Here is a 27,920-nt window from a genome sequence, read left to right as displayed (position 1 = left end):
AATACCACGTTAAATAATTGAAAGATACATAATAGATGGAACTCATGGTGCCATGCATGCACCCTCAGACATCACAAACTCCTATCAGTCTCTTGATATAGTCAAACAACAAATTTTCTTACAAAGTTCTTAATGAACCACAGTTCATCTTACAATTCCCCCACATCCACACAACATGATCAACTAGTCCTGGCTAAATTTGTTTGTTTAAAAAAAGAGAGTGAATAATCATATCATATCATATAATGTATTACTGTAAATAATCAAAACGCATAACATAGTTAACAAACTGTTCTTCTTCCTGTTTCTACCATGACCCTCCTGCATGGTTGTTCATGACGGCACTCCAAAACCCTGCAGGTGGAGGAAGCACATCACGTTGCCTATTGCTGTTATTTTCGTCAAACAACTGGTGTGCCGCATGAATACCACTTGAAGGCGCCACCGCCGGCTTCATTTCCTCCGCCATTGGGAACAACAACTTACCGCTGCCGCCGCCGTAGCCACCTACGGTAACGTCACCGTCCATTGGAAAAGTAATGGCCGGCGCCGGCCTGATCAACTCTTGCGCTCCGAATCCCGAAAGGAACTCCGCCGAGGCCGATGAAGCGGACATCATGGGCAAGAAGGGAGTGAAATTTGAGCAGTGACTGTTGATATTGTAGTCGTACTCGACCGGCAGCATGTATTGCTGGGGGATTCCGGAGGTCGTCGCGGAGAGGTTGACATACCCAACAGAAGATTTCTTGGGAGTATTGATCGCGGAGGCGGCGGCGGCGGAGGAGGAGGTGGAAGAAGAAGAAGAAGAAGAAAAGGATTTCCTGTACTTTCTCGATCCGCCGCCAACCGGGACGTTGCGGAGAGATCCGCCCTCGGTCCAGTAGCGACGGCAAGCCTTGCAGAAGTAGCGCGGCTGGGTGAGGCTGTAGTTGTTGTAGTAGCAGAACTTGGTGTTGCCGGAGTTGCACCGGGGGCACTTAAGCGGCGGCTGCTCCTTCCGCGGCGGCCGGGCAGCCCTATCAGTCTTCATCTCAGCCGTCTCCAGCCTCAGCGTGGCGGCGGAGGATCCAAACTCTTCCATGGCCTTCCCCAACGCTAGCCCCTGCCATGAGGAACGATCTCGAAACGATCAGAAACTAATTCACCACCTCGAATCATTATTTATCACCAAAGCACTAATTACCAGAAGCTTTGCACAAGAAAGAAGCAAACAGATGCTTTTTTCCATGCCAGCGTAGTGCATACGATAAAGGTGATTAAAGCAAACAGAGAGAAGACAGACACAGAGATGAAAGGAGATGAAAAAAAGCAGAAAAAGAAAAGCAAAAGAAAGTGAGCTACTACTGCATAATTCGAAGAACTAACTACGACGTGGATCGATCCGGAGCCAATAAATCAATGAAAAACAGTAAAAAACCTGAGGCCACTGCGTTGTTGTGTCCATGCCGAGCTCCTCCTGATGATCCAAAGAGGTGGAAGGTGCAGAAGGAAGATGAAGAAACCCTAGCCGAGAGAATGATGATATGGCATGGTGGTCTTGAATTGCACTCATATGGTAGGAGATGGCGGTGCTGGTGGACGACGAATCCACTATCATACGTTATTTTTGTTTAATGCCGAGTCTAGCTATTTAATCAATCCGGCTATTTTGTCCATTTGCTGTCGCAGGCAGTTGAATGTGTGCATGTGAAGGAAGGGGCCGGGAAGATGAGCTGCAGCGCACGTGTGAGGGAGGGGAACGGCACGTGCGAGGGACAGCATTATGGAGGACGTACGCGCTGGGGAAGGACCCACTTTGTGCGCGTGGAGGGAACAACGATAGTGGCCGATGAAGACTTCGAACGAAGCTGCCTTAATTGTTTGAAAACAAAACAAAAAACAAAAAAAAAAAAAAAAACAGGTGGAATTATGTCTGTTTAATTTATCGTATGAATCGATTCCTGTTGCATTTGAGTTAGAACAGTTTGTTTGACTCAGATTTGAAGCTTATGGATTTGGCTTGGATATATATAACTTTGAATAATAATGATATATAGCTAGGAACTGGTGCGTGTGTTTAATTAAAATGGTTAGCTTTTTCATGATATCTAATCATAATATTTTCATCTATGATTACATTTTAATACTCACGTGTATATAAATGTTATAAATTATTATTTATGTTATTTGATCATTGTTAATTATTCTATCTAATCATAATTAGGAGTAGAGAAGGTGATATATATAGTTAATCATCTTAACTTTTATTTAGAGCCAAAAGAGCTTGCTTTAATGGTTTCCTCATGCTCGATTGGGAGCCATGGAGCACATGCATTTGCTTAAAGTGTGTCATAATGTGGATCACATGCGAGAAAGGATTAATTACTGGCTTTAGTTTGCAAGTGCATGCTTATGATAGTCTTTCTTTCAGCGTGAAAAAGAGATTGATGTATATAATCGTCATACTGTTGAAATCAAATTAATGTGAATTAAAAGCACTAAGTAGATGATCGATGTGAGAAAAGAATGAAAGGAATTGTACGTATATCTATTACATATCCTTAACTAAAGCCAAGCCAAATCAAACCAATACAAGTTAGGAGGTGTTTGGTAGGCGGGTTTAGGAGAGGGGGATGAGAATGAAATCTATTTCATTCCCATTCTTAATGCTTGGTAGACGGGAATGAAAATCAAAATAAGGATTTGATATCCCTGATTTCATAATCTACCCCTCCCCCGATTATCGCTAAATCCATTCCCATCGCGACGCAATTTTTTTCCCTGCGATTTCTTCCCCGCCGCGATTTTTTCCTTTCTTCTTCCCCACCCATGAGCCGGCCGCCCCCTTTTCTTCTCCCCCGTTCATCTATAAGCTCTCCCCATCTTCCTCCTCTTCTTCTTTTCTCTGCCGGCCGAGCTCCTTCCTCCTCCTCTTCTTCTTCCTTTCTCCTCATTTCTCCTAGTCTACTTGTAATCAATTGCTTGATTGATTATGGACAAGTGTAATCGATTCCTTGATCGATTACATGGCTTTCTGAGAAAAACATTCGCGATATTTAATCGAGCACGCGGTCGATTATATGGAGCCAGTCGACTGGAGTTAAATCCAATCGACTGGAGTTAAATCCAGTCGCCATTCCAGTATCTATACCAAGCACTAAAAATCCGATAATCATTCCCATTGCCATTAACCCCTCAATCATTTCCATTACCATTCTCATTACCGAATGTATACCAAGCGCCCTCTAAGTGTTCTCACATATATATATATATAGGAACGGTTCATCATATCACTTTGTAAAGGAGACTGAATCGTACTTAAAAGTCTGCTGTTCTTTTTTCTAGAGGGCCCTCAATTCAAAATGAGGGCTCAAATGGAATTAAAATATGGACAGAATCATACACTTGGCATGCTTATTGACTTGTGCAGTAACGTCAAGGTTTTGTAATTTGCTGCAGTCAATATTCTTGTTGTTCACCTGATGACTTTATAGTTTTTTAAAGCTAAAGGAAACAGAGAATAAATAATAAATAAAAAAGTCGAAGACTACAGAAACTTGCACCATGCAATCTTTTGAAAGAAATGTTGTTTTGAGTTTCTTGGCACCTCTGATCTTTAATTGCCACCTCTGCCCCATCTTTAATTGTGATTTGTTAACTGACCACCTTCAATTCCCATCCACACCTCACCTAACTAGCCTTTCACTATTAGCATATATACACTAATTATACAATAATTAACATGGTTGGTGTTGTCAAAACCCAAAAGGGAATAATGTAATTATAACTTAAACTGCTACTAAAAAGTCATATTAAGATCAAGACAAGAAAATGTTTGAGATTGTGTGAAGAAATAGACTGCAAAGTCAAGCCTTTCTCTTTCGAAGAATATATTCTCAAAGAAAAAAAAAATCCATGTTCTCTTTGCCAGATAACACCAGTCGCCAGGTTAGGCATGAAAAAAAAATTAAAAATGCATGTTCTTTACCAGATAACCCCATTGAAACTTTAATTTATTAAATAAAAAAAGGTGGAAGAGATGAACATTTTTATTTGGAATAATGAGATAACATGAATTGCTGCTACATAAGCATCTTTTAATTCATCAAATACAACGAACAGTCAAATTTGTGAAAAAAATTTGACTTGTATATTAGCATTGTACAACGAAGCTAGTTACGTACAACACAATGGTCAACGGTAAGATGCTCCACGGTGTTGTCAGATCAAGATTGACTGCTGATTGAGGAATTTTTCGCTTGCATGCGCCCTACCGCTTCCAGTCTCCGCGAAATCTGGCACTTCACGCGCACAATATTTTGGCACCTCTGATGGCTTCAACCAAAATCATTGTCAATTCACCAAAATTGTTCGTCTTGTTAATCGCCTTGAAGTCCAACCATTAACCACGTCAGGAGAACTGGAAAAAGAAGTTATCTACCAGACTCATCAGCCTAAACTTCTTGTCCCTAATTGTAGTTCAACGTCAAGGTAGGAGACGTTCAACTAGTTCAGGAGAAGCACTTTCAAGCTCTGCAAACATGTTCAAATTAAATCTCATGTAGAGAACCGTCGACGATAACAAGACAGGAAGGAGAACAGGACCTTACCCTTAGATGTGAAGTTGAACAAAGGAGGAAGAGGTTTGCCATCAAGCAAACATGTGTTAGGGTCTCTTAATTCATCAAAGAATGGATGAGCGCAGGCCTCCAACTGTATTAATGATGACAAACACCTTTATTGTTATTTGGAATAGGTTCCCGTGGCAAACAATTGATGATCAAATAGGGAATGATAGCAAGATGCAAGAAAATAATAAGGGATAACTAAAAGAAGATATTGAATTAGTACAATGGCATGCAGTGCAAAAAAAGAAAACCGTTCTTTTTGTTTGAATGTGTTATATACTCACAGCCGTAGGACGCAAATAAGGTGAGTATTGAAGTAGCATTGACACAAGATCAATTGCCTCAGTCGGTACTGACTTTGAGAAAAGCTGCATATTGTTGGCGTGGTATGTTAGTCACTTGGATCACTAGGAATCTCATCATAATAATACAGAATCAATTAACCTTGTGCCAAGGGTGACCTTTCATGTGTGGAAATTTGAATTCTGAATAATTTGGGTTCATACACTTGATTTCTTCATTTGTTGGAGTCCCTAAAACCTGAGAAACAACAAGAATAAGGGAGATCAGATAGCAGATGAAGTTTCTTGTAGAAAAGATGTAAATGCCATCAATGTCAATTAACCTTAATGATTTCCACGAGCTGATCAACACCACTTTCCCCTCGAAGTAGAGGCTGCAAGAGGAATTTATGTAGTACTAGTTTTAGGCTTCAATTTTCTCATGGAGGCCAAAAGTCCAAAACCAAGAAGATACAACGATAAAATGACCATGCAACAACCAAGGATGTGAAATTATTTCATGAAGCATCATGAGTTCTATACATTTTACCAATTTGCAAAAAGAATGCAGAAAGTTTACATATAGTAACAGAGGAACTCAACTGAAACATACATATATAAGTATAAACATTTTTTGATGGGGTTAGTTAAATCTGGCTCACTACTCTATGGCTACGATATGAGCAATGTCAATTGTAGAAATCTAGTCACTCCCACCACTACTAGTAGCACAAACATAAATACTCTGTAACTTAAACTCTTTGCATAACATCCTCCCCCACACATGTTGACAAGATATGACTTTTAAGCGTATGTCTTGTCAAACACCTAAATTCTCTTGGCTTACTCAAAAATTTTTTCAAAAAGCAACTTTTATTCATTTTGTACATTTTCAAGTAACAAATTCCTTGAGAGTTGGATATAGTACTTGAGATTTTGTTGTGCGACATTATTAAAAGCAAAGCCATTTGTTTCACACTAACAGTTATTCAATATCCTCTGCATAACAATTATGTCGTAGGCATGAAGCAATATAATTTATGCTCTTGTCCTATGAAGATAAACTTGTTTTGAAAAGATAACATAAACGAGTATATAATCAAAATAAAAGAACTAATGCAAGAACAGTCTCACCTGTCCTATGAGAAGCTCTGCCAACACACAACCAGCTGACCACATGTCAATAGCAGTTGTGTATTCTGTAGCTCCAAACATGAGTTCAGGTGCTCTATAGTATCGCGAACAAATGTAAGATATATTAGGCTCTCCTGGAACCTGAAATGAGATCATGAGATGTCAAACGAAAACATTATACAATAATCAAGCACACAGCTGACTTACCAACATTTTGGCACTGCCAAAATCACAAAGTTTTACTTGATGTGTGTGTGGATTAACCTGCACATTGAAAAATAGATCAGTAACATAGTATAATTTTACATTCTCATAATTTATCTAGAGACAAATACCTATGCAATCAACACTTCAATTACAATATGCCAGAACACATCATTGTAGGTTAGCAAAACCTCTATTATATGACCATCATGCCCTAGGAAAAATTTTATGTAAAGAATCTAGTAGGCTAGAAAATTTCCCCCCATTCTTCCCTTGTTATATTGTGTCATTACCATAATGGTGGTCTGATTTAGCCATATCATTTGCACAAAATGAGCAATTTATACTAGAATGCATAGTAATTCTACCATGTTTTACCCCCAAATGACTCTGATATAATCTTACCAATATATTCTGTGGTTTGATATCCCGATGGCACACCCTTACAACCTGATGGATGTAAGAAAGTGCATGCAAAATCTGCACCCATAAATAAGAAAAAATAATCTAGTCACGAGAAAAGTTAGAAAGAGAGGAAATCTTTGGACAAGCATGTAATGTTGAAGAACAAAATGTTCACCTGGAATGTATACAATTTTACATAAATGAGTGGCATATGTTGGTTCATGCGATTATAATACTTCAAAGTTCGAGAAAGAGTGTCAGGGATGTATTCGAGTACGAGGTTGAGGTAGAGATCATCATTGTCAGCCGTTGAGAAGAAATAATGTTTTAGTTGGACTACATTTGGATGGTCAAGTAAGCGCATACTTTGTAGTTCCCTATTCTTGTATCTCTTATCCTGTAAAACCTTCTTGATTGCAACTGCTTCTCCTGTTTCTAAACATTTAGCCTGCACTAGCAAGGAACCATGAGATATGACAATTCAATGTTTGTAATTTTAGAAAAAAAAAAATAATAGTCTATCAGAAATAGATGTACCTGGAAGACTACACCAAATGAACCAGTTCCAACAATGCGCTCAGCTTTATATGACATCAACTGCAATCCAATTAATAATTAAGTCACTAAGTTGATTTAACAAAATTCTGTTGCCAACTAAGTCATAAGAAGGCACAATGAGATATGATTAAGATTTATAAAAATTGAATTGGTTGCATTTCTTTGTTAAAGAATTTCAACTGTTGCTTACAATAAAACAAGTCACATACAAAAATGTTAATTATAAAAAATTTTGCATCTAAAAGTGAAGTCACCGTAACATTTAGGAAACTTTATGTTAAAGCAACATAATAGTATTACATCAGCTAATCAGTTTGAGTTAATAGAGAAAACAATAAAACAAACAAAACATCAGCATGAACAAGCTGTGGTTTGAGTCGATACCAAAAGCACATAACTGGATTTATTAACACTTGACAAAGTAAGCAAATATAACTTAACTATCATGTTTACTATACATCTAAAACATCACACTAATGTTAAAAACATCACAATTATAGATTAACAAAATAATGGGACCTTTTTAGGCCTGCCATCTCGGCCACCTATTGTCGTTGTAATTACTTGACCAGGCATAGTTCCATTTCCATTTATCATTATATTTTGTTCCTGAAAAAAGAGTTATAAATAATGTCAGAAGGAACATTAACACTAATCAAACTTCACTTTGAGGTAATAGTCCGAACGAAAGCACAGTATAAACCTTCTCATCCATTATATCAACTTTATCATCTCTGATTGTCATATCATGCATTTTTTTTGGTAGTTGATCAACCTTCGTTACTTCAGACATCAGCATTCTTCCATCAACATTTTCATCTGACAGAGCCATATGTTGATCTACAGTAGCTATTTTGTTCGTGTCCATTGATTTTTCTGTAAAATTTTCCTCTCCTTCCTCGTCAAAATATTTTGTTTTCTTGCCTACCTTCGCATCCTTGTGTGAACATGTATTTTTCAGAATAATTGAACACAATAAAGCTTTTAAAAAGAGAAAATATAATGAAAAGAACACATTCAATGATTCACTTTTCCATTTTTGCTTTAGACTTGGTTGTGTTTTAGCAAAAAGAATAGGAGTTTATTCATCATTGTTTATATATATATATATATGATGAAGAAAACTTAATTGTTTACTTGGTAACAGATCTAACACTAAATCTAGCATCCCAGTTCCCAGAATCAAAATAAAGAATGCAGTGACTAGTGAATTCACAAGAAAGAACTACCAAACAAAATGAGTATTTTATACATTTCTAAATTCTTGAACAAACAAATCACAAGATTGACTACCAAATAAATGAGTATGTTATACATTTCTAAATTCTTGAACAAACAAATCCCACGGTTCACTTCATCTAATGCAAACCAATCACTACAACCATCTTAGCTCCAACACCCGTCGAGCCCTTTGTATAGCCCACTTAGGTAATTGTTGGTCATAGACAGACCCGTAACTTCAGTCAAATTCTAATGCTGTTGCAATCTTAATCCAAATGAGCTATTTTTCAAGTGTAAACTCAAAGCTACTAAAAATAGCATGCATAATAAGAAGAGAAATGCTTAGTCAGCTCTGAGGAACATGGAAGAAAAAACATATGTTAAAATGTTCGAAGATGGCGAGTTGATTTGGATGCAATAACCACATATAAGATCTGGCATATACATATATATATATATATAGAAAACCTATTTTGACAACCTGGTTATCAAGATCTGGCATATATGTTAAATGTCGGAAGATCATGATCATATTATGGTACAATTTTTCAATCCAAATACAAAAAAAAAAAAAAAAATCCTATTTTAATAGAAAACACCGACAGACAGATAACTCAGATTGGTTTATGAAGCAAGAAATTCATCAAGTTGACAAGATTTCCCAAGCGCATTAGATGAGAAATAATCCATATCGGTAGCTCACCGGATCGGGGACGGAAGGGTGGCCGGAGGCGATGTTCTTGATTCGCCTCATCATATGTATTTTGTCGCCTCGAAGTTGAACTGTTGAAGATCCTTAATCTCCCGTCCCCTCTACTCTTTTCTTCTTCACGCGCAATGAATTGGAAGAAGAAGAGAGAAGAGAGAACGCGATTAGCTCTCTCTTCCTTTCCCGATCTCCCGCTTCTGCGCATTCTCCCTCCCTTTGTACCCCTGCCTTCGCCGTGCACTGTCATTTTTAGAAATTAGAAGAAGCTGTTTGTGTGACAAGGAATGAGTTGCGGTCCGCCACTGCTACCTATTCCAATACCTATCATCCTGTGATTTTTTTTTTTTAAAATGTTGCATATTTTTTATGATATACATTTAATGCTTTCTTACTTTTTTTTAAAAATAATAATATTTAAAATTATTTTCTATAAAAGATTAGTTGAAATTAAAATTAAATAAAAAGGTAACATTTTAAGAACATTAAACCAAAAAATGTATTGGGGTGAGAGAGGCTCGCTAATGGGCTCTCTTGACCTCAGGATTGCTCAAAGCTATGAGACCTACGCGCTAGCCAACTGCGCCACCACCCTAGTTGAAGATCTGTTTAACATATCAATATAATTTTAAAATATAACATGTTGCAAAAAGTGAAAATGGCGAAATATATTTTTTAGTAATCTTAAATTTGGATAATATTCTACCCAGTTTTGGGCCGGGTTGGATTCCTTAAACAACCCGCCCGACCCAACTCGCGAACAAACAGGAAACTAACCACGTCATTTGTAAAAAATTAATTAACTGTTTACTATTTAAAGTATCGAAATTAATCTCCCAGTCACAGTTCGTGGCCTAACCGCGTAGCATCGTTTCCTTCGGTAGCAGAGGATATTAACACATTTCCCCACAATTTTTTGTACCTTTTTTCTCTGTATGGTTTTGCGGTGCGGCGAGGGTTGGGTGCCAGTCAGCCGCGATCTCTGCGAGGAAAAGAAAAAGCGATCCTTTTTTGCATTTCAACTCTCACGGCCATCCTCTACCCAAATCCGTCACTTGTCGTCTCCTTTCTGCCAGACGAAGCTCATCGATCTCTGCCCGTAGTATGTGTCCTTTGTCTTCCCTTCTCTCCGATCGTTTGCGTTCGATCTCTGAACGGTTTAGGGCAAAATGTGTTTTTTTTCGTCTTCCCGTGCGAAAAGTAGTTCCTTGTTTCAGCTTTGTAAAATGTAGGATGTGTTCTGTTTGTTATGAAGTGAATCGAGTTTTTCCTATCAAAAAGCTGCGTCCTTTGATAGAAGGTCGTGAAAGTGTTGTACTTTTTACGCATTTCGTTGTGTTTCTTTTTCCCATTTTATTTGGTTTTCACGAAGAAGGCAAGTGATCGTTTGACTAACGACGGAGTTTTTGTTGATTCAGCGAGTCTAGGATTTAGTGGCAGCGCAGGGAGTAAGGTTTGGTGTTAGGGTTTCAGAATGGATGGGAGAGAGCCTCAGCGACTGAGTGCGTCTCAACCTCCGAATGTGGCGGTGGGTCCTAGTTCATATGGAGCTGGAGCGACGACGAACAGTTCGATTGTGACGCCGGATTCGGGTGGAATGTTTCAGGACATGCGACTTTCTTTTCGCCCCATGATTTCATCGGAGCCAAAACAACTGGATGTGACTGGTTCGTTGTATCAGGGGGATGATCTCTCTGCAGTGAGGCACGGTGGTGTTTTTAACTTGGATGAGCCAATGAAGAAAAAGAGAGGAAGACCTAGAAAATACGGACCTGATGGTTCCATGTCGTTGGGTCTAACTCCATCTTCCGCCTCAGGATACTCTAATAGTCCCGGATCTGATCCAACAGCTAAGCGCCGTGGGCGCCCTCCAGGGTCAGGAAAGAAACAACAACTAGATGCATTGGGTAATTATTTTTATTTTCATTTTTTAAATGTGAACATGCAGTCCATATACCTTCTGTTTGTGTATAATTGCTACATCTAGGTGCCTTAAAAGTGAAAAACTTTGAATAGGTGCTTTCAATGGGAGATTTCCAGGCTTCCTTTCTTTTCTCATTTGCTACTTTTCTTATTTGTTTGTTTTTCCTAAGCTGCATTTCTAAATCATAGGCTATTATTATGTTCATCTAATAATGGCGACATAATTTGAGAGCAGGATTTTGTTTCTGCATTGTCTTGACTTTCCCTTTTAATTGTTTCTCCCTAGGACTGTAAATGAACCATACGTGAGCAAGCTTGGTGTTCGGTGAGCAAGTTTGGTGTTCGGCTTGGTAATAACTTATTAATGTTTGTTCAACATGCAAGGTCAATTAAATTAACAAGCTTGAATAACTCATTAAACTAAATGAGCAACTTTGAATATATATGTGTTCAGTCTGGTAATGTTCATAAATAGAGTATGAATTTTTTGTGAGCAATGTTCATGAATAATGTATATGTACAATGCTTGTGAACCATGTACATCAACAAAACTCTGATCAAGCTTGCAAATAAACGTAAAAATAAACAAAAAAGCTCTTAACACAAACATGTAATATCAAGCTCACTAACCATCCAAACATACAAATGTATACTTACAAATGTAAAAGCTTTAGACAATCAAAGAAGCTTAAATTAAGAAATCAATAACATTTAATAAACTAATAACTAAAAAAATGAGAGCTTGAATAACCATTTTAATAGCATAGTTAATTTTAGGCGGTTTGGTTACCTTATAAACAAGCTTCAAGTACATAAAGCTTGATTCGGCTTGGCTTATTTACAGCCTTATTTATCCCACAAATCTTACTTTAAAAAAATAATGAAAAGTGAAACTTTAAGTTGTGCTATTTTTCACATATATTAGTTTTGAGCCTCTATTTTTCTATGGTATCTTAGCCCAACCAGTTGAAGTTGACTATATGATCTTATTTCTCCATTGAACTCTACGTAAGTTATATTATTAATAATATTCATCTCAGTTAAGGTGTTTTTTTTCTTTTGTGTGTGTGAACACTAAATGTCAAGTAGGATCTCATTTAAGGTTTTTTTTTCTTTTGTGTGCGTGAACACTAAATGTTAAGTAGGTAAGGTCTATCATTAATAATATTCATCTCAGTTAATTTTTTGGTCTATCACTAATAATATTCATCTCAATTAAATTTTTTTTCTTTTTCTTTTTGTTTGTGTGTGTTCTACACCAACTAAGAAATTGTTTGTTTGCCCTCTACACCCTACAGCTTTACTCTAATTGGCTGGTCATAAACAAAATTAGAAAAAAATTATTTGTTTGGTCAGTCTTTCATTGTTTTTTTGGCTGATGTGATTTTGGACATCATTTTGGATTTTGGCTAAGGATCTACTAGTTGAATAAATTGTAGCTTTTCCTTGTCCAACCATTGATTTTTGGCCAAGCTTTAGGAAACCAACTTCATCACAAGGAATCCTTCAACTGTACACTAATCACTGAATTAATTTATAAGTGCACAAGCAGCATTTCTTGAATTTCTGACCTCTTCTATTTCATTTTTCTTTTATTCATCTTCTTCCTTCATTTTAAATTGCTAATGGTTTAGATTTATTTTGTGAAAATGCTTAACATCAGTGTTTATGATTACACAGGCACCCCTGGGATTGGCTTCACTCCTCATGTTATTAGTGTTAAAGTTGGAGAGGCAAGTACTTGTGCTTTAAATATGGTGTATATTTCTCTTTTTTCTCCAAGAGCATAATTGTTCACACATTTTAACTTCATGTTTTTGGACATGGGTCATAAATAGTAGAGTTAATGAAGGAATTCTTTCATATTCACTTTGTCATGATTCATAATTTCATATGATTATGTATTTTTGTTGAGAAAATTAGTAGTTGAGTGAACTCCTATTAGACTACATTTTTTGCTTTGGTTAGATATTAGACTGGATTTTTGTTCATCCAAAAGTTTACAGTCTTTGCCTTTAGAAACCAATTTGATGTTCTGGCCCAGATGATTTTGTGTGTGTGTGTGTGTGTGTGTGTGCGTGCGTGTGAATTTCAGTGAACTGTTCTGTAGAATTTATAATAATCATGGTTGTAAAATTCCCCCACTTGAGCCACATAACTGCCACCTAAGTGGATTTTGAAGGGGATCAAATTCCGTCTACATATGGCAAGATGCAGTCTACATTTCCATATTTGTTTAATTTAAATTGATTTAAACTAAACCAAATTGACTAAAAAAAACTCTAAACTACTTCATTCAGTAGATTGTAACTTGTAGGTGCTTAACTTATATAGTTATTTTGCAAGGGATAAATACTTTAGATGTCAATATAAATATTTCCTAATATTTTGATATTACACATAGGCTCATGCATACCACATATGTGCTATGTAGTTGGTTGACTATATGTTGCGTTCATATGCTTTTTTAAAATCTTTATAACAATATAATTTACTCTTGACACATATGTTATTGGTGAGACTAAGGCCTTGTTATGCTAGAAAGTGTGGGACACGGAAAGGAGAGGTGTGTTACGAGAGCACAGATATCAAAACCCTCCTCAATTTACTTCCCAAATTTCGGATAAATGGGGCTCCTCCATGACTCCTTGGAGACAATGAGCCAAATCGTGTCGCAAAGACCAAGTGGACAGGGGTGGTTTGCACAGAATCCTGTGGAAAAGACCTTTTCGCCTTGTTTCGGTGAGCAATGCAATGTGGATGGAGTCTTGGATGGGCTTGTGCAATTCAGGCAGGGTCAAGGCCCTGTCTGACAAGGGTTAGATTGAGCGCGAATGATAGTTAGACAAGTGAGAGTGAGGGTGAGCGGCTGGCTTGGGTCCCATGTGAGGGAGCAATGGTGGTGGGTGAGGTGCATTGACGAGCAAGAGTGAAGCGACCAACGGTAAGTTCATTATTTTTTCCCTTTTTCTCTTCCCAGGGTAAACAACTTTGGTGGATTGTGCTTCCCTCTCCTCACATGTCCTCTCCTGTACTCTCCTTGAAAGTAAATTGATCCTAAATTACAGCTAGTTTGTGCTCATGGATTAGCATATGGTGATGTACTGTGCATTTGCCTGATGCCATTCCTAAGCCTTGTATAATGTATTTACAAAGAGCATGCATGACATATTGGCTTATCCTAAAATTTTAGAGTGGAAAAAATGTATCATATCAAAGAATCCCTTGTATACTTTGTGGCATCCAGATTCTAGAATATTTGGTGCTTTGAAATTTTAATATTCATTCGTTGCTTTTAATAGAGGAATTTATGGAATTGTTGGAGAGGTAAATCAATGTTCAATTAAGATTATTGTTTTGGATCGGCAGGATATTGCTTCAAAAATCATGTCATTTTCACAGCAAGGACCTCGGAGTGTCTGTATTCTGTCAGCAAATGGTGACATATCTGATGTAACACTTCGGCAGCCAGCAATATCTGGTGGGACAGTAACTTATCAGGTTTGATACTACAAAACTATTTGATTGCTTTGCTTGACATCAATATAATTTTCTTGAATGCTGTACTGTATAAATTCTGAAAATGCTTGAGTTGCTAATCGTTTCTGAATCCTTTAGTAGGACAACTTATATATATGGATGTTCTTCTATATTTCTAATGTGTTAGGCTAGTGGATCCTATGATGGGAATGGACTATTAAGGTCAAACACTGTGTCTTGCTAATCGTTTCTGAATCCTTAAGAGGACAACTTGTATATATGGATGTTCTTCTATATTTCTAATGTGTTAGGCTAGTGAATCCTATGATGGGAATGGATTATTAAGGTCAAAACACTGTGTCTGACTGAAGAAATTATCTTTCTACGTTTTTTCCTTTGCAAGTCAATTAAATATCTCCATGTTGTGGGATTTCTGTAGTTCATATGATTTATGCAACTACATATTGATTGAATTGGAATGTTACAGATGAACACCTATAATTCTTTCATATTTACACCGGCACAGACTGTTCTCAACTGGGTCATAGAGTTAGCTGCCTTTGTATCTTGTTTTTCATTGAAGAAGTTGATTTTCTTGTTATGAAGATGTTAGATAGAATGAGAAGAAGAATAAGAAAAATTAGGAGAGGCCAAATAATATGAATAATATAGGATCACTTGATGAGTACATTTCACATACCATCAAGTCATTCAAGGGAAAGAAATAACTTGTAACTGCTAATTATTAATGAATGAATATAGGGAAAAAATGAAAAAAAATAATAAAATAGGAGATTTAACATGCAAATACTATGACCGTGTTGTTTCTTATTTATCCTGTGACCTGTTTAATGTGATCCTATATAATTAAACGAGTTAAAATAGTAACTTGAACATGAAAAGAATTCCCCATGGGCGACAAGTTATGCCTCATTTAATTAAACTGGTCATGTGAGTGGTGTCGTGTTACACAATTCGAAGTGTTCCAAGCATAAGTGCATATACAGAAGATTACAACAAATTCTTGCTCATTTGTAAAAAAAGAAAGTGGAAATAAACTTCAAATAGTTCCATACAAACAAGAATTTCCCTTGGCCATAAGTTCTTTCTCATATTCAATTCATTCTTGTTGATCTGAGATCCAAGATTGTCTGTTGAATAACTTAAAAGAAAATAGGAAATGCAAAAATTGACAAGGAAAGAAACATAGTTAAATGATAACGCACAAAGAAGAAAAAAAATTCAAGATTTTGAGATGTCTCTGGATTTTTTAAGAGATTGTTGCTATAGATCTGTTTCTTGACTATTTATGTTTGTTACAATAAATCAACTTATGAGCTTTGTAAAATCTTTGCGATTTGTTCTTTTTAGCTATCAATTAGTCAAACATCCTTAGTGCAAGAAGAAAAGGCAAAGCTATATCAATTCCTTTCTATACAAGAAGCTGCTGTATTTTAGAATTGAAAAAGAAATGCTTTTATCCTTCTGGAAGCAGAGGCATAGCATTGTTGACAGAAATCAGGGCTGGACAGAGATGTAGCATTTCCTGTGGTAGCCATGGGTGGAGAATGATGCATTGAGGTGCCTGAGTGACTCCTTGCCTTATTTGAATGCTATCTGATGAAATTAAAATCAGATAGAATAAGCATTTCATGAGTTTCAAACCTATAAGACCAACCTCATGTTACCAATTGTGCATGTCAGCATGCTTCTCAACTTAGTAGGAAGCCTTCAATCCGTTCATAGGTGGATTGGTATTAAAGAACCAAGTTATTCTGGAATAATTTTTATAATGGAAACAACTTAAATTTGTTGCAGTTGATATGTAAATTGGACATAGTTAAGTGAAAAGTTTTAGATTATTATTAAATTGGTGTAATTAGCCACTACTTGCTTCTTTCATTGAAAGATCAAAGCCTATATACAGTGAGACTTTGCTTGTCTAGTTAGCTAGCACTAAAGGTTGAACATGTATCCATGCACTTTTAGTTCAATTCTTGAGAAAGAGGGTTGGTCTAGAAAAACACCTTTGCCTGGTGCTTCGCTATTGATCCGATATGGTTCTCCTTGGAGAAGTATGATCACATAGAATTTTGGAATCCTTTCTCATATGTGAACATGTTAAGCTGATCGCAAAAGTATGTTTTGATGATACTCTTTGCTCAAAAGTATTATACCATCTTAGTGTTCTGATGACATTTTTACAGGCCACTCAACGTGTCCAAACTGAAAATTTAAAAAGTTGTTTCTCAGTATCGTGTACTTGTCTAAGTACATTGCGATGAACTTGTTGCCATGATCTGTGTAACATGTTGGGAATGTTCATGCAGGGACGCTATGAGATCATCTCTCTGTCAGGTTCTTTCCTGCTTACAGAAGAAGGTGGTACTCGTAGTAGAAGTGGTGGGTTGACGGTTGCACTAGCCGGATCTAATGGCCGCATACTTGGTGGTGGGGTTGCTGGAATGCTTGTGGCCGCAACACCTGTGCTGGTAAGACATCAATATTTATTCAGCCTATAGGTGCAAAAATGACAGCAATTAAAAGTGATTTACATATCTGAATATTCCTGGCGATCTAGTCTTCTTAGAGTTTTCACGGTAAACAAATGGAGATTAGATTAAAGCTTGCCCTATCAATGCCCCGTGTAAATCACTTTCTTTATTCCATTATACTTTGATACAGGTTGTGGTGGGAAGCTTCATTGCAGGAGGGAAGAAGCCAAAGCCAGAGTCAATTAGGAAGGAACCTTCGCCACCCCCACCTCAAATTTTAGGCTTTGAAGCACCTATAGCAGCAAGTCCCCCATCTGAAGGTGGCACATCGAGCGAATCTCCTGATGACCCTGGTAGCCCCACAAATCAGACCAGCGGCAGCGGCTGCAACAACTCGGCTCAGCAGCATCTTCAAGTTGCATATCCATCACTCAGCTGGTCCCACTCAGCAAACTATTTCACTCATGACTGACATGAAACTGATACCAAACTTAGTAGTTGATGTCACAATCCTTTCTTCTCTCTAGACTTTAGTTGTAGGAAGTTAATTTAAGATTAGCACCTTGAGTATATTCACTACTTTGGCACCCATTAGAGAGGATTTCTAGCTAAGACAGTCCAAGCCATTTAACATTCAGTTCTATTGTAGTTAGGATAATAGACTTAGGCCTGTTGTTGTCGACATGTTTGTCATTGTCTTAGGATCTTAACTTATGTAGCTTTTAGTAGCTTATCTCCTTGTCTAGAATTTTATGCTTGAATTGGATTGAATGTAAAATTTATGATGCTCATTAAACTTATATGACATATGATATCCAAAATTGTCGTTGTCCTGTTGTCTGATAAAGCTATTCCATTTCTCACATTTCTATCAAAAACAAAAAACAAATATCTATTGAGGGGCTAAGTGGTTCTGGTTGAACAAATCTCAGTTGAGGAATTGCTACATCAAATCCACAGGAGCTTATTAGTATACGCAGTTTCCCCAGCTGAAAACCAGCCAGACAAATCCCCTCCATGGATCCAGTCACCACCATTGCCATGGGGAACGATCACTCGGAGCCACCTCCCCTGCATCGGGAGCAACAGCAGATATCAGTCCCCTTCCTTTGGGAAGAGAAACCAGGCACGCCAAAGCAGGGATGGAGCTCCCAGCCAGTGCCTTCGATCTCATCTTCACTCCCATTCCCTGCAAAACTTGTGGTTTCTGTCCCATTCGATTGGGAAGAGAAGCCCGGGAAACCTCTCCAACTGGATCTCGTTGCTCGTCCTGCAACATATTCAAAGGATGACCATCTGAACATATTCAAAACTGATAATTTAACCGCCGAGGATGGATCCGTCTGGAACGCAAACTGGCAATCTGCATCAGAGACAGATGGTCGCAGCAGCCCAAGCTCGAGTAGTAGCTCAACAGCAGAAAATGTGGCCACAGGCACTTCGACTACCAAGTTGATTTCCCCACAAGCTTCTTCACTCGACGAGAACAATGGGAGAGACGACGCTCGGGTTCGTGGAGATACTACTCTGGCAAAGAGAACCTTAACCCTCCAGGAACTCATGTTGCTGAGTCGTCAATTGACCTGCAGAATGAATCGAATTGAGACCAAGAACAGTGTCCAGCCAATTCCAAAGGTAGTTTTTGCATCTCTCAGTTATGCTTGCAGATCTCTAACCATCGAATTGACCATGACAGGAGAAGATGAAGAGGAGTGTGCTTGCATGCCTCGCATTCATGATGGGCAATAAGAACAGGCCTTGCATTAACAGCAGCTGAACGATCTACTAGTCAAATGGTCGCTTGAGATCACTCCGAATATCCCTACGAAGATACATTCTTCTCAGTCAACCTCGTAAAACATAAATGTCAGTGGGATAATTAAGGCGATTATAAGTTTAGATGTTTGAGTTATTATGGAAATAATGGGATTTTAATTCAGGTGGTTCCTCTCTTAAGCATCATTAATGAAGTGTATGATAACTAAAGTGCACAATAGCAGACATGAAGATCCTCGCTGAAAAAGGACCGGTAATAGATCACAAGCATTTAATTTGATGGTGAATCCAATCAACTTCTCCACGATCTGCGAGCAATCCTAGTAGTTGCAAATCACATCCACTGCCTCTCTCTCTCTCTCTCTCCCCGCACTGTATTTCACGTTGTGTTCCATGCCCATCCACCTCAACAAGCAGAGATTTCTCAGTGCCCTCGCCTGAAAAAGTCGTAATGGTTGAGGATGATGAGCACTGGCTTTTTCACATGGAAAATTTCATGACGAATCTCTCTCTTTTTTTTCATGGATAATATTTTAATATAAAGAAACTGAAATATATAAATCATCTGTGCAAATCTTTCTAGAAAATCTTGCGGAAGTTGAGTTGCCCATTAGAGAGAGGACCACCACTGACTACACCAACACCACTACAGTGGCCGGTGGGGACGCCGCAAGCGACAAGGACCGCCACCACCTCAGCGGCTCAGCAGTCCGCCCACCAGAATTGAAACCAGAGGGTCATCAGAATCGCGCAACCTCCAAACCGACCATGAACAATCGCATCCGACCAAAACGAGAACAAGGAGCATTTTATTACTGCAACCTCCAAGGCGTATACTACAGCATGCACCAAACACCAAGCTTCTTCTGCCAAAAATATAGACACTGAGTTATTATAGTCTGCAACCTATCTATCTATCTATCTATCTATGCCAAAACCTCCTCTAATTCTTGCGTATAATCTCAAACCTTTACGATACGGATAATTACAGGTACATTTATCAGCTAAGATTACAGGGTTCTTCAGCTGCTCTGCCTTTTCTGAGAGAGAGTGATGTTATTCGATTGCTTCTATCGTGTGTACTAGATAGCAATGGCCTAGAACTCCAGTATTAGGCTTCCAAATGGAGCTCTGTGGGGAATGCCTTTTCTCCTCTTGGCGCTGCGGAGAATGGCGGAGGTCGGCGGAGGAGTCGACGGCGTGAAGCTCTGAATCACATTGCTCTTCTCGCTGCCTCGGCTGCTGCTCGTGTACGACTCGTCTTCGGAGTCGGATTGCGCAGTTGACTTCTTCTTCAGCTTCAGCATCTTTTTGTTCTTCCTGTTAATGTAGTAGTCGGAGGCGGTGCCAGCGATCTGCGAAGCGCATTCCGTCAAACAGGTTGATCAAGATTGGATTTTTTTTTCCTTTTTCTGGTTTAAAGATTAGATTTTGATATCGAAGTGGAGAGGAGAGATCGATTGGTACCTTGCAGCCGAGAGAGCAGAAGCGGAAGGAGTCGAGGAGGCTTCGCTCGCAGACCTCACAGGTGTTCGTGACGCCCTTGCCGGGCCGCGGCTGGGGGCGTTCGTTGAGGAAGACAACACGGGCGCTGTTAATGATGTAGGTCTGCACGCCGGTGATGTCCAATACCTTCTGGATCTCGGATACCCTGATCACGTCGTGGTAGGACGACCTCCTTATCTGTTGCCAAAACCAGAATAGCGATTAATCAGCCCCCAATCAGTAAAAATCACAAGCGAGAGTAGAGTTCCAAAGACACAGGGAGATAACAAAAGGAGCAAGATAGAGCACCTGGATGGCGCGGTGGCCGCCGTGCTGAGCAAGGCAAACAGAGCAGAGAGCGCCATTCATGCAATCGAGGCAGTACATATTACACTCGCTCTTGTGAGAGTCCGCATGGAGCTTGCATTGAACGAAGAAGCTCGTCGACAACAGCGGCCGCAGCCACGCCGGCCACCGTCCCTCTTCCAGTCCTCCGGCACCGTCCTGTTCCATTCCGCATCATCCAAAAACCCAAACCCATCAATATCCGGACTAAAATTACCAACGTAAAACCTCACCAAAACGGAGAAAGTCGATGGCTCACCATGATTCCTCTGCTCGCCAAAATTTACAAAATCTAACCGATAAAAACCGCAGCTTTTCTCGTTCCTGATTCAAGTCGACAGCAAAGAGCAAAAAAAGAAAAGAAAAAAGGACTGAGAAAAGGGTGGGAAGAGGGAAAGGGGAAAGAGGAGTAGAGAAGAGAAGAGAAGGAAGAAGGTTGTTCTTATCCTCTCAAACCGAAGAAGAGCTTCAAGATGCGTTGACTGCAAGGAACCTTACTTTTCTTCTCCCCATCACCCTCCCTCCTTCCATTTGTTTATTCTAAATTCATGTCTTCTTTTCTTTTATTTTTTGTGTTTTTTAAATATAATTTTTCTCAATTTTATTTTTTGCTGCGGGAATGTTTTTCTAATTCACGTTAATAATTTTTTTTTAAAAATTACGAAGAGATTCGATTCTTATTCATTTTAATAAAATCCTTAATCAACTCAATCATATTTCTATTATCAACTCAATTATATTTAAAACTATATTATGTATCTCAGGTTATTATAATAAAATTAATCAAGTCGATCTATTACTATTCATAAATCAAATGGCCAATTAAATGAAGGTGCAAAATGTTCTACATCAATTGGACAGAACATGGTTGAATGGAAAGGGTCAGAGTTGGACGCTTTAAATGTTGATGTGCCTCCTCAAGATGGCAAAGATGTCACGGCAATAGAATAATACTTATCGTTATTAGTTTTTAATTGTCCAATAGACTCCAGATTAACACCTTGATTAGCTACTAAGTAACACGATTAATTAGCGAATTTTGCAAATTTCTTTTCTTCTAATGCTGCAACATGGGGAGCGACATCACGACACAAAACCAGGAACGTGGGCCACCACGCTCACCAATAAGTACAATTTGGTGGGGGCCCAATTACATAGATTTTCTTGCTTGTGCGAGATTAAGTATTGATAAGCTAGGTCTTAGTGGAGGATTAGCTAATAAAGACATATTAAAGGAGACCTAGTGGAATTAAATAATGGCTTTAGTGATTAAATTATTGGAGTGGGTTGTTACCTTCTTTAGCTTAATTAATTATAATCAAGAAAAGAGTGATGGAACATGTGCTCGATATAAGATAAGGATGAAAATATCCTTCTCTCAATCCTGAATTGCCTGACTAATATTCTTTTCTTAAATATTCGTCGATCCAATTATCGTTTTCTTAAAAAAAATCGTGCCATAAATAACTTTTGTTTAGCACTAAAGTACCCATTACATTAGTGGGTTTCATCCATAAATAACGATCACTCTGCCTTTTTTTTTTCATTCGGTGCTCAGTGAAAGTTCGTACTTTTTCTTTTCCTTTTCTTTAAAATAAACCTCCGTTTATTTCCAAGAAGCTTCCAATTCATTTCTAAAAACATTATATATGAAAATCTTTAATAATTTGAATTAAATTATATTTTATATCTTACACCCCCGTCTGCTCGACTCTGCCCTAACCCGGTCCTGACACTCTTCAAACTCTCGTCGCCCTTCTCCATCAAAGACCACTCCTCCCATCATAAGGTATGAGTGATGTCTCTCTGACACCCCTGCTACTAATCATGGTAATACTCTGACAGACGTGTGTGAAATGATCCTTCAATTGCAAGTCAACGATGGGACATAGACTCTGAATATCCCATTCCTTCTGACAAAGCCCTACCAATGATGAGACACCCATCTTATTTACGACGTGACATGACGTCTATTACAAATATATAAGGTCAGTCCTTCTGCAAAGGAAGGTATGCGCTCTCACAATTAGAGCTGTCAAACGGGCCAACCCATGACGGGGCGGGCTAACCCATGGCGGGCCCATCATATGGCGGGGCGGGGCGGGCTAACCCACTAATTTGGCGGGTTGGAAAATCTCCAACCCAACCCAACTCAAGGCGGGCCGCGGGTTAGGCGGGCCAACCCGCGGGCCTGTTAAAAAATAAAAAAATATTTAAAATATTTAAAATTTTAAGTTTAAAGTATAATTTAAATTGATTAAGTTGAAAGTTTTAAGTTTGAATTATAATTTTTAAGTTTAAATTGTATTTTAAATAGATGAAACCCACTAATTCATTAAGTTTTATATTTTAATTTTAAAATTTATAATAAATATATAAACTTTCTCAACCCGCGGGCCAACCCAAGCCCGCCGCGGGTCAACCCACGCGGGTCGCGGGCCTAGGCGGGCCAACCCACCTCAACCCATCTTAAAATGGGTTGATAAAATTTCAACCCAACCCACCTAAATTTCTTGGCGGGGCGGGCCAACCCGGCGGGCCTAACCCAACTTGACGGCTATACTCACAATCTTCACTTCCTATTCTCTTTTCTCATTCTGCTCTATCTTCCTCCTCCTTCATGGACTGACTTAAGCATCGGAGTGGTCAAGCCATGGCAACCCCTGTCCTTCCTTCTCACGGTTGCTGTGATTGCAGGTTTCATCAACTTTGTAGCTCACTCCTCTTAAGATCTTCGAGTTGGGTGCTAAGAAGAGTCGGCGCATCCAGAAGCGGATCTCAACAAAAACAATATAATTAAGATTATATATGATAATTTAAATTAAAATACGAGCATATATTTTAGCCAAGCCACATTGAGAAGTTATATGAGAGCTTGTAAAATATTTTTACATCTATTTAGTCCTTTTTTTTTACAACCTTTGGTATGAATTACAAATGAGGAAATAAATTGACATTAAAAAAACAATTTTGAAAAATAATTTAAAAAAGTAAAAATATTTTGAAATTAAAGCTGCAGCTATAGTAAAAGAATTTGAAATTTTAATTTGTTTCTAGTTTAGTAATTAAAAAATAATAGAAGAATTTATAAAAGATTATTTAATTTGAAGAAAAAATCAAATAATTTTTCTTTATTAATCAGTTTGATCCGCCCCTACTCGCCCCGGGTTCTCGTCCTCCCTCCTTCCTTCCTCCCTTCGTCGTTCGTCTTTTGCGTCTTTTTTGTTCATAAGGTTAGGGCATCTGGTTAGATCGATGGAGAGGAACAGTTGGAGGCCGGCTCAGGGGGAGCCACCGTCCATGCCAAATGCGAGCGCCGGTGACTGGAGGAGCCAACTCCAACCCGAGGCGCGACAAAGAATAGTGAATAAGATGTATGTGGGATGCCCTAATCTCCCTCTATTTTACTCCTTTTGGTGACTGGATCATCGTTATGGGAAATTGCTTCGATTCGATCATTGAATTAATCGATAGTTGACTTTGAAATATTTCTTGGGGTCGTATTAGGGAGTCTGCGTAGGTGTTTTTCTTCTTCTTCAATTTCACAACTACTGTCTTTTATTGCAAGCATATGACGCATAGATTCTTGTAAGCAGGATGAGCTACTTGCATTGAAATAGCTGAAAAGAATCTGGCTATGGAGATACTGATTTAATTCTGATTCTGATAATATTGGTGCTTAATTGTCCAACAGTTTAGTCTACATGACATGGGTGGTCATAGAATTTGTTTCTTTCTGTCAAAACTTTATCTTCACCATTAATAGATTATATTACTTTATTCTTTCTCTTATATGTTTTTACCTCTTTACCTTAACTTTATCAAAGGGTTGACTTCTTGCCAGTACTCCAAAAGTACATGAAATTGATGTCTCTGCTGTATGTCTAGTGCGGTCTCTCAGTAACTTCTCTTACTTGATTGATTTAATATTGTATACATCAATCCTGGAGTTTGAATTTGAGGATTCATGAAATTGTTCTACCATATTCTAAAATAATCCAATCTAGAAAAAGCTATACACTAATTCATTTGATTATTTTGAAGCATTATCAATTGCACTTGAGCTCAGATGTAGACATTTTCTAATTTGAGGAATGCACATTCCTCCTGTTATTTTGACCTTATAGAGGCTAGTTGTTAGAGTCATACTCTACACACAATTTATTTATATAATATATGTTTCAATTAACATGTGAAACGATATTGTTCTTAAATGTAAATGGGAAATGATAAGAACATGATGATTGGATTAAACTGAAATACAATTAAATACAAATTTTATTTTGTACTATTCTAGAAATAAAAGGGGAAACACATTAAGAGTTCAATCTGACTAACTAAATCTAAATTTAAACCATTAAGAAATAAAATTAAACCCATTATATTATAATTAAATTGAATTTTTTACAAAGGAGGAATGAAATGCTGGATTTTGTATTTTCAAAAGGAGTATAAAGGTTGTTGAATAGAGTGGAATCTTGAAATTACCGATGAGATGGAAGAAAAAAATCATATCATGTGGAGACAAAGTAGACAACGATTGCCAACTGTTGGGACTGAGATTCTATTCACGAACAAAAAGAGATATTTCGTAGGATTAGAATGAAGGATCATAAGATCTTGCAATTTAATTAAAATATTTTAGAATCACATGTCATTTTGTGCTTTTCAATATATAGGATTAGTATTAAGAATATCTTAGACACTATTGTTCTAGTACTTGAAGTATAATATAATTATTCATATAGTAGTCATTTTAAAAATGTAATGCAATCCTTAATGATCCATTTTTATATAATAAATAACAACCTATAATTATAGGATTGATGATAATGACAACCATTTTAAATGATTCTTTTACCTAAGAGGTAAAAAGAATTAAATATAATTACAAAAGACTTTCTCAAATGATATGTAAAAAAAATTTCTATGTAGAAACACTAAGTAGACAAATAATTCGATTGTAAATTTATATGATCCTGGCATAATTTAGATCCTATTTATGATATGGGTTGTTAAGGTTAGAGTGGATCATAAAGACCACAAGATCCTAAAGTCTAAATTGCAATCTTGACTACCTTGACGATAATTAATGTGGACTTGACATTTAACCATCATTGAGAAGAATGATTCTCTGTCACATCCAGACATAGAATGAGAGTTAAATTGATCATGACTTAGGAGTCATATTATGTCTAACTCGTCTATCATTTGACAGCAAATATTTTTCTATGTTGCTTATTTCATTTCAATATTTAATGGAATGAAAGAAACAATAATTTGCACATTGTCAAAGGAAGATATGGACCAATATATTTTTGTAATGAATCAAGTTTCTCCATAACTGTTCTGAGTAAAATATTTGGCAATTTAAACTTTGCAATTCACAATTTAATATGGTTTATAATTCAAAATTCACCAAAATGATTTATGATATGAACCTAAATTTGACAACCTTGTTATAGGCATCTTTCATGCTTCTTGTTCTCATATCTACCTATGTTTATATGCCTGTTTTGACCCCTTTCCCTGATCAACTATACTAATGTTAATAGAATTTATATGTGCTTTTTCTTAAGTTATACAACTGCCTTCATCAGTACAATTGTATTTATTAATAAAAATTAAAGTGCTATTTTCTTTTAATCAACTGAACCTGCAATATGGTAGCCTTTTACATTTGGTTCTTTCTTCAATCATTGTCTCTTAGACTTTCAATTTCTAAACATGTTTTGTCCATTTTATGTGCATTTTGGACCATATCTTTGCGCTAATCTACTGCTCAGATGTTATTTATCATTCACCTATCAAGTATCTACTATTCTATTGGTCCTTGAATCTTTGTGCCCATAATTTTTATAGTGTAATTCTTGAATAATTTATATTTTAGAATGGAGACTTTGAAGAGGCATCTGCCAATCTCTGTGCCTGAAGGCCTAAATGAACTTCAGAAAATTGCTTTTCGGTTTGAGGATAAGATATATAGTGCAGCTGCAAATGAGGTAGATCATGTTATCTTGTTCATTTACTCAGCTATCTTGGCCTGGTTTGTTCTTGCATGCTTTTACTCTGCTAGGTTAATGCTTAACTTTTGCTTTAATGTTATTTCATGTCTTATGAATATGAACACTATAGTCTTATGAAAATTTTCAGTATCAATGAATGAAATGTAATAATGTAGCTTTCTTTATCACCTCTCATTAGTAATTATTTTTGTCTTCTTTTTCTGTGTCCTCAAATAACTGAATATGCTCTTTCTTAGAAATTTATCCTTCATAAAGAACTTCACAGCGCCCACAACCTGTAGGCTTGATGATCAAATTGTACTGGTGTTAGTTTACTGCAGATTTGTTATCTAGATCTTTTTGGATGATTACTTAGGTTTCTAAACTATTAGTTATCTGTAAGTATGTGATTTCCAATAGGGAGAATCAGTAGTCTATGCTTTCTTTTTCTTGCCTATTTTTTTTTGTTAATATTCTCATGCATTCCTCTAACACTATAATATCTCAGTCTGATTATTTGAGAAAAATTTCTCTAAAAATGCTGTCAATGGAGAGTAAGTCTCAACATCCTAGAGGACCTGGACAAATCAACCCATCTATTAACCAGAATCCTGTAGATCCAGGTATGTATTGTAGAAGTTTTCACTTTCATCCAAGACAGAAGTACATGTGGATGTGAATACTTTTTGATGAAAATCATAGATCATATTTGTTTCTATTTCTACAAATTCAAAATTTAAAATCGAAATTGATTTCCTTTTTTTTGCATTAGGATATCATTAGTGTTTTATTTACCTGATTTGGTACAGAAGGCTATTATGGCTAGATCTCAATGCTTTGATGTTCTGGATTATGTGTAGAATCTGTAACCTGATAGCGGATCATTTAGGGCTTCTAATTTTTCCTTTATTCTCATATTATTGGATTGGTTGGACCAACAACTAATGAAAGTGCCTAGGCAAAGGGAACCTTTGGCTGATTTAATCCATTGTGATGGAAATGCTTAGTCTACTTGACTAAACAGGACGTCCTAGCAATGGGTGCTTATGTTGATTTTCATTCCATTTCTCTCCATGTTTCCTAATCTCCAATCAATTCAAACAGGATGCCATGGTGAGAGTGAAAACACCTGATCCCATTATGACGACCAACATGTTGAATATGCTTTCACACAGTTGCAACCATATGTACTGAATGACACCTATTGAAACTGCTCGGCAGGGATTTATGCTACTTACCTGAACACCCTAACAGTCCTAGCAGTGAACTACTTACTAACTCAGTAGGGACACTTA

At 37.4% G+C, this 27,920-nt stretch overlaps 5 protein-coding genes across 8 annotated transcripts; 2 read left to right on the top strand and 3 right to left on the bottom strand.

Moving 5' to 3' along the window:
• Window positions 1–95: 95 nt before the first annotated feature.
• LOC141842252 (dof zinc finger protein 1-like) lies at window positions 96–1,569 on the bottom strand. The gene is made up of 2 exons (XM_074730469.1): window positions 1,418–1,569; window positions 96–1,102 (listed from the first exon to the last, which is right to left on the bottom strand). The coding sequence occupies exons 1-2, from the start codon at window positions 1,550–1,552 to the stop codon at window positions 308–310; spliced, it is 930 nt and encodes a 309-aa protein (XP_074586570.1). The 5' UTR covers window positions 1,553–1,569; the 3' UTR covers window positions 96–307.
• Window positions 1,570–4,134: 2,565 nt separating this feature from the next.
• Window positions 4,135–9,292, bottom strand: LOC141840058 (shaggy-related protein kinase alpha-like). Of its 3 annotated transcripts, XM_074727947.1 has the most exons (13): window positions 9,114–9,292; window positions 7,893–8,126; window positions 7,709–7,798; window positions 7,169–7,228; window positions 6,807–7,079; window positions 6,632–6,706; window positions 6,230–6,286; window positions 6,023–6,163; window positions 5,233–5,283; window positions 5,052–5,147; window positions 4,892–4,975; window positions 4,590–4,692; window positions 4,135–4,512 (listed from the first exon to the last, which is right to left on the bottom strand). In XM_074727947.1, exons 1-13 carry the CDS (start codon window positions 9,165–9,167, stop codon window positions 4,466–4,468), a joined length of 1,365 nt encoding a protein of 454 aa, XP_074584048.1. In that variant the 5' UTR covers window positions 9,168–9,292; the 3' UTR covers window positions 4,135–4,465. The 3 variants fall into 3 exon arrangements, with proteins under 3 accessions (XP_074584048.1, XP_074584049.1, XP_074584050.1); XM_074727948.1 differs by lacking the exon at window positions 9,114–9,292 and having other exon boundaries at window positions 6,807–7,092; window positions 7,164–7,228; window positions 7,893–8,002; XM_074727949.1 differs by lacking the exon at window positions 9,114–9,292 and having other exon boundaries at window positions 7,914–8,002.
• A 767-nt stretch (window positions 9,293–10,059) lies between these two features.
• Window positions 10,060–17,789, top strand: LOC141839488 (AT-hook motif nuclear-localized protein 10-like). The gene is made up of 6 exons (XM_074727233.1): window positions 10,060–10,218; window positions 10,535–11,023; window positions 12,720–12,772; window positions 14,409–14,540; window positions 16,850–17,011; window positions 17,205–17,789. The coding sequence occupies exons 2-6, from the start codon at window positions 10,591–10,593 to the stop codon at window positions 17,484–17,486; spliced, it is 1,062 nt and encodes a 353-aa protein (XP_074583334.1). The 5' UTR covers window positions 10,060–10,218; window positions 10,535–10,590; the 3' UTR covers window positions 17,487–17,789.
• Window positions 17,790–18,031: 242 nt separating this feature from the next.
• LOC141838016 (uncharacterized) lies at window positions 18,032–18,791 on the top strand. The gene is made up of 2 exons (XM_074725390.1): window positions 18,032–18,649; window positions 18,711–18,791. The coding sequence occupies exons 1-2, from the start codon at window positions 18,032–18,034 to the stop codon at window positions 18,789–18,791; spliced, it is 699 nt and encodes a 232-aa protein (XP_074581491.1).
• A 793-nt stretch (window positions 18,792–19,584) lies between these two features.
• On the bottom strand, window positions 19,585–21,109 carry LOC141839872 (protein RGF1 INDUCIBLE TRANSCRIPTION FACTOR 1-like). 2 transcript variants are annotated; one of them, XM_074727722.1, is made up of 4 exons: window positions 20,880–21,109; window positions 20,585–20,779; window positions 20,258–20,473; window positions 19,585–20,145 (listed from the first exon to the last, which is right to left on the bottom strand). In XM_074727722.1, exons 1-4 carry the CDS (start codon window positions 20,880–20,882, stop codon window positions 19,888–19,890), a joined length of 672 nt encoding a protein of 223 aa, XP_074583823.1. In that variant the 5' UTR covers window positions 20,883–21,109; the 3' UTR covers window positions 19,585–19,887. The 2 variants fall into 2 exon arrangements, with proteins under 2 accessions (XP_074583823.1, XP_074583822.1); XM_074727721.1 differs by lacking the exon at window positions 20,880–21,109 and having other exon boundaries at window positions 20,585–20,788.
• Between the last annotated feature and the right edge of the window lie 6,811 nt (window positions 21,110–27,920).

This window comes from Curcuma longa, chromosome 11 (assembly GCF_044706935.1).
Source record: "Curcuma longa cultivar G26 ecotype Majalengka, Jawa Barat chromosome 11, ITB_CL_G26_1.1, whole genome shotgun sequence".
In the NCBI taxonomy this organism is placed as follows: Eukaryota; Viridiplantae; Streptophyta; class Magnoliopsida; order Zingiberales; family Zingiberaceae; genus Curcuma; species Curcuma longa.
This window is presented reverse-complemented; position numbering and strand designations above follow the sequence as displayed.